This window comes from Sinocyclocheilus rhinocerous, unplaced genomic scaffold, assembly GCF_001515625.1.
Source record: "Sinocyclocheilus rhinocerous isolate Xijiao unplaced genomic scaffold, SAMN03320098_v1.1 scaffold3311, whole genome shotgun sequence".
In the NCBI taxonomy this organism is placed as follows: Eukaryota; Metazoa; Chordata; class Actinopteri; order Cypriniformes; family Cyprinidae; genus Sinocyclocheilus; species Sinocyclocheilus rhinocerous.
This window is the reverse complement of record NW_015647447.1, coordinates 146744-153548: the sequence shown is the minus strand read 5'-3', so window position 1 is coordinate 153548 and position 6805 is coordinate 146744. Positions and strand designations below refer to the sequence as shown.

The following is a 6805-nucleotide window of genomic DNA, read 5'->3' as shown; positions in this document are numbered from 1 at the left end:
TTTTTTTTTTTACCTTATACCGCATAAACACATTTCATTACACCAAATACACAAAATAATGTTCTTTTTAGCAGCATCATATGACCCCTTTAAGAAATTAATGAAATGATGAATAGAAAGTTCAAAAGAACTGCATTTATTTGAAATATATTTTATATCGTCTTGACTGTCACTTCTGAAAAAAAAAAATGTGACGTTGTTATAATTTCAGATTAAATTATGTTATCGAATATCAGTTCTGCTATAATTTAGGTTATATAATGTTTCATGAATCATCTTCTTTTCCCTACAATGCTCAGTGACCAAGTGCCACTCATACAGTATAGGCCCATTCAATTCAGTTAAATTCAAATGTATTTGCATAGTGCTTTTCAATACATATAGTTTCATACAAATGTCATATATTATTTGAATGACATATAATCTCACTAAAACTCATGCTCTCTGTTTACCCTTTCATATGGCCGTTTAGATAATAATATGACTGTGAGCTTTAGAACGCTTAAGTGGTTTCCAGCAGGACGCAGGTTAATGCTAATTGCAAGGTCACTTCGAGTTGTGTGTAATTTCGAGTCGAGTCCTGTTAGCACTGCTCTAAAACAACAGGAGGCCAAGAGATTTTAAAGCGACAGTTACCTAAAAATGAAAATGCTGTCTTTTTCTCAACCTACAAACCTCTATGCATATAATTCGTCTGTGAGACACAATTTTTCACCATACTAACCTAAAACAAGCAATCCGTTTAGCTCATGTGAGGATGGTCTTGTCTAAACGCTGCCGATGGGGCAAAGATGATCTATTTACGGTCTCAGACAGGCGGCTACATCTGAGCAAATCTCGTCTGGAGGCCACGGCACTGCCACTCTGAAAAAGATGGATATGTGGCTCATGCAGAAGAGAAAGTCTTGAGAGAATTTTACTCTGCTTTAGTTCACGTGATTTGGCAACACATGAAGAGAGAATTGAGCCCATGAATAATTATAATGAAAACTATAACTATACAGTTATAAAAAATCTATCTAATTCCTGAGAATAGGGAAGTACACGTCACAACTATAACAATAACAACTGAATGGTACACTTTCAGGATGATTTTTTACAGCTTATGAAGAATAAAAACACTGACAACCAATCAGAATCCACTCGACTTTAGACTTTTGAACAGGACGTTATTGTTTGGTGTGGATACTAATTTAGTTATTGTCATAGTTGTCTTTATAGGCATCATTGTTGGTGTGAACTGGCCATATTGGCAAATGTTTATAGGGCAAATTTAATAGAAAGCGTTTAAAATATAAAGAAAATTTAGATTTGTCATCAGGGCAACCCTGATGAATGACAGCAGTATGCAGTTTAGTTCATTTATATATTAAAACACCATTTGCTTTTTCATCGAAAAGCTATGAAGATAAACATTCTTTGGAATAAAGTGATAAATCATTTTACAATGAGATGGAATGGGTATTAAAAAGCAAATAGGCTTACTTTTGATTTCATGTTGACTTTTAAGGCAAAGTAGCGAAACTACAACTGTTTTGTTGCACTGAAGTGGACTTCAGGGAAAAGCATAAGATACTGCAAAAGTGCTGAATATGGCCCATTAATAATAGTTAAATGCTGAATGATATTATATATCATATTATTCTACATTAGCCGCCTCTTTCAGCTCTCAGAGTTGAGTTGAATTCACAGCGCACCTCTGCTGTCTGCCTCTTAATGCACACCGGGGAGGCTTTAATTAATGTCTTTGTGTGCACTTTGGACTGCCGCGGCCATTGATAATCTCTCTCTCTCTCTCTCTCTCTCTCCATGGCAATGCATTATCTAAATGTATTTTGCGCTGACAGGGTGTCTGCTGTGCATAAGCACCTGTCCTGAATGGAGAAGCATTGCAAAAACCAAATATACTGAATCCATTTGTCCCACTTGTGGGTGTAACACTGTAAATTGTGGTTTTCATGCTTTCTGGGAATGTTGCTGTGTAAGAGGATGGATGAGTGTGGTGTTTGATGGGTGAATGTCTGAAGATTTATACATAACATTGTTTTTGAAGGAACAGTTCACCTAAAAAATACAACTTATGTTATTGTTTACTTACCCTCGTGCCATTCTGAAGCCATATGGAGAAGTTTAGCAACATGTTCAGACTGCTCTTTCACTGAAAAAAAAAAGAAAGCTCCTAAAATGAAAAAATAAAAAATAAATGACAGTCTCACATGCTGAATGATATTATATATCATATTATTCTGCATTAGCCGCCTCTTTCAGCTCTCAGAGTTGGGTTGAATTCACAGCGCACCTCTGCTGTCTGCCTCTTAATGCACACCAGGGAGGCTTTAATTAATGTCTTTGTGTGCACTTTGGACTGCCGCGGCCATTGATAATCTCTCTCTCTCTCTCTCTCTCTCTCCATGGCAATGCATTATCTAAATGTATTTTGCGCTGACAGGGTGTCTGCTGTGCATAAGCACCTGTCCTGAATGGAGAAGCATTGCAAAAACCAAATATACTGAATCCATTTGTCCCACTTGTGGGTGTAACACTGTAAATTGTGGTTTTCATGCTTTCTGGGAATGTTGCTGTGTAAGAGGATGGATGAGTGTGGTGTTTGATGGGTGAATGTCTGAAGATTTATATATAACATTGTTTTTGAAGGAACAGTTCACCTAAAAAATACAACTTATGTTATTGTTTACTTACCCTCGTGCCATTCTGAAGCCATATGGAGAAGTTTAGCAACATGTTCAGACTGCTCTTTCACTGAAAAAAAAAAGAAAGCTCCTAAAATGAAAAAATAAAAAATAAATGACAGTCTCACTCACTCACTCATATGCTACTTTAGTAACTTTGATTGAGGAACATACTAAAAATTAAGTAATTGCCTTCCACCATACAGTAACTCTCAAATCCTTTTCGTCTGACGCCAAACCTGTTATAATACATTTGTATGGGCATATATATAAAAAGTTTACAACTATATATATATATATATATATATATTGCATTATTGGCTTAAACTTTTATTTTATTTTATTTTATTTTAATTTCCCCAGTCCCAGTGCACTTTTATTTTATTTTATTTTATTTTATCCCCAGTTCCAGTGCGCTTTCATTGCATGGAAAAGAGCAGCATGAACATTCTGCTAACCATCTCTATTCATTAATATATACTACAATTTAAAAGTTTGGGTCAGTTTTAATTAAATTAATACTTTATTCAGGAAAGATGCATTAAATTGATCAAAAGTTACTGTACATACATTCATAATGTTACAAAGATTACTCGCATGTGACACTGAGATTGAAATAATGATGCTGAAAATTCAGCTTTACCTCAGAGGAAAATAATACATTTTATTATATATTTAAATGGAAAACAGTCATTTTAAATTATAATAATATTTCACAATATTGGATTTTTTACTGTATTTTTGAGTAAAAAAAATAAATAAAATAAAACAATACAATTAAATATAAAAGAAACTAACATCAAATAATAATACAACACCAACATTTTGAACAGTTCTGTACACACATATTTCCTTTCCACCCGTTTGCCTTGCATATCAATAAGATTAACATTTAAAATAAACAGATGCTAATTATTATAATTATGTAACATTATAAAAAAGGAAATGTTTCCCATGATTTTGGGTCGATAGCCAAGAACAGAAAGTAGGCTATTCATTAAACCCTGTGTGTTCAAAGCATCAGCTCTCTATTGAAATAAGCACCTGCTCTTTTTAATGAAGTTGTTGCATGTTTGACTTTAATGACTAAATTTTCTCATCAGCTCTGAACAAGCAGTACAAAGGCACTGATCGATTGCATTAGTAATGTAATCACCTCCCTATTGTGCTTGAAATCTCTGCAGTGTGCAAGCCGGGCTTTTACCGATCAGCTCTTCAGACCAAAAGCTGCAGTAAATGTCCTCCCAGAAGTTTCACCAAAGTGGAGGCCTCCACCTCCTGTCAGTGTGAGCAGGGATACTACCGGACCGAATCGGACCCCACCAACATGGCCTGCACAAGTAAGAGCTGCTTCTATTAAAGGGATATTTCACCCAGAAATTAAAATTTGCTGTTATTTTTCTCACTTTCAGGCCATCCAAGAATATTTTTTTGTTTTTGTTTTTAAGTAGAGCAATTTTTAGCTGAAAGTGTGATCCTTGGTGATTCATAAAATGCAAGCCAACCAGCACTTTGAGATTGAGATCTTATGAAGCGAAATGACTGGTTTGTACAAGAAACTGAACATTATTTACAGCATTATTACCTGTAGGGCAAATTGTGCGGAATGATTTGAATCATTTGAACCAAATTCTTTTGAACCGGTTCTTTTTGATGAACTAGTTGAACCAGTTCACCAAATCGGACCAAAATAATCCAAAAATAATTGGATTTCCCCATTGCCTGATGTTGTATATAATGTTCAGTTTCTTGCACAGACTGATCGTTTCGCTTCGTAAGACCTCAATACATCGTCAGGAGCCACAGGTATTAATTTTGTGTTCCTTGATATACTTTTTTGGACGTGCTGGTGGCCATTGACTTGCATTTTATGAACCACCAAAGACCATGGTTTCAACTAAGTAATGCGTTACCCCCAACACTGGTCGTGATATACTTTATTATCTTGCAGAGCCCCCTTCGGCCCCACGTAACGCTATTTCCAACGTCAACGAGACCAGTGTCTTCTTGGAGTGGAGCGCCCCAGAGGAGACAGGCGGTCGGAAGGATGTTCGATACAACATCGTGTGCAGTAAGATCAGCACAGATTCAGGCCAGTACGAGCCATGTGGAAGTCATGTGCGATATCTGCCTCAGCGGACGGGTCTGAAGAACACCTCCGTCATGGTCATGGATCTCCTGGCTCACACCAACTACACCTTTGAGGTGGAGGCTGTGAACGGGGTGTCGGAACGAATCGCCCCTTTGAGGCAGTACGTCTCACTCAATGTCACCACCAACCAGGCCGGTGAGTAGATCCGTCCCTCTGGAATTGTTCCTATTACATGCTAAAGCTTAACATGACAACGTTCATGCTGTCCGCAAGAGCTTAAAATGGCATTTGCAAATCATTTTGTTTATGTAATGCGACACATTTAAGAGTGAAACTAAATATTTGGCTGGAAATAATGTAGGACAGGGCTTCATTTGATCTTTGGATTTGACTGGATCAGGAAAAGTGTCTATTTTAAACATAAACTGTATTTGCAGACGTAATCTTTCGTAGTCCATGATGAGACTTAATGCAGTTTTACTTGTGTTTTGTTTCATATTTCAGATTCCTTAGGTGAAATATAAGAATGGAGCTAAAATGATCATTTGGTGGCCCCTGTGAAAAGGAAGTGCATTTAATTGTATTGGAGGTACATTTGTAGTGTTCCTTTGTAGTGTACCTGTAAAGTATAATAATAAACTGGACTTGCAGATAATTAAATTAAATTAAATTAAATTAAATTAAATTAAATTAGAAACTAAACTAAAATAAAATAAAATAAAAGACACTTAAGCTTACTTAAAGACAAACACTTTCATGATTCTTCGCACGCTTATGTACACTTTCAAAAAGTGCACTTGGTAATAATATCAAATAAAAATTTTTACTTTCAAGTAAATTTTTAATCCTTATGTTTTAATATATTTTTTACGCTTATTTTACAGTGCACTTATTTTGATGTGTTGACTAATATACTGTAGCACATTTAAAGTACCTGATTATAATAATTTACAATTTATATAATTCATAATATAATGTAAATGATCAATTTTGATTGGACAAAGCTGCAGCTTCATCATAATAAATATGTAATTACAAATATATTTAAATAAAGACATACACGTTTAAATATAATTGATGTTATATAATTATATTTTATTCATATATAAGTGTATTGCAGTTTATCATAAATGCTTGTCAATACATTTAACAATACATGCTAACCATATGTCAAAGACAATAGAGTAAGTTATGAAAATATGTATGAAATGTATTTAAGTCCTACTGAAATTCAATTGGATGTAATGAATATTCAATCAATTGATTAAGTGCCTGAAAACATTACATTTAGTTTACACTAACATTTAAAATTATTCAAAATATTTTTTCTGTAATATATGTATATATTTAGTATGCTAAAGTGTACTTCTTTTTCACAAGGGGTTGGGAGAATGTGATGGGATATATTTGAGTTTATACCTTAAGATTTTGGGTTTTCCAAAAAAAATAAATAAAAAAAATAAAATAAAATATATATATATATGTGTGAAAAAAATTTTTTTTTTATGTAACTTATTTCAAAAAGTGAAACTTTCATATGTTCTAAATTCATTATATGTAAAGTAAAATATTTCAAATGTTTTTTTGTTTTGATTAGAGCTTAAAGCTCATGAAAGTAAAAAATCCAGTATCCAGTATCCGTCTCTTCAGAATAAATTCTGGGTATCTCTTGTTCTTTGAAACCACAATAATGGGGAAGACTTGGCAATGAACCAGAAGACAATCATTGACACCCTCCACAACGAGGGTAAGTGACAGAAGGTCATTACTGAAAGCGGTGGCTGTTCACAGAGTGCTGTATCAAAGCATATTAAATCCAAAGTTGACTGGAAGGAAGAAATTGGGTAGGAAAAGGTGCACAAGCAACAGGGATGACCGCAAGCTTGAGAATACTGTCAAGTAAAGCCGATTCAAACACTTGGGAGAGCTTCACAAGGAGTGGACCATCAAGATTTTGGAGCACTTTATCTGCTGACAAGCTTTATGGAGATGCTGATTTCCTTTTCCAGCAGGACTTTAGCAC

At 34.6% G+C, this 6805-nt stretch overlaps 1 protein-coding gene across 1 annotated transcript in view; it reads left to right on the top strand.

Annotated features, from left to right (window-relative positions):
* The window catches only part of LOC107709147 (ephrin type-A receptor 5-like), a 129042-nt gene that overhangs the window by 59269 nt on the left and 62968 nt on the right, over positions 1-6805 (top strand). Inside the window, exons 5-6 of the mRNA XM_016513559.1 lie at positions 3875-4030; positions 4642-4977. Coding sequence (XP_016369045.1) covers positions 3875-4030; positions 4642-4977 — 492 coding nt within the window. The remainder of the gene's footprint in view (positions 1-3874; positions 4031-4641; positions 4978-6805) is intronic.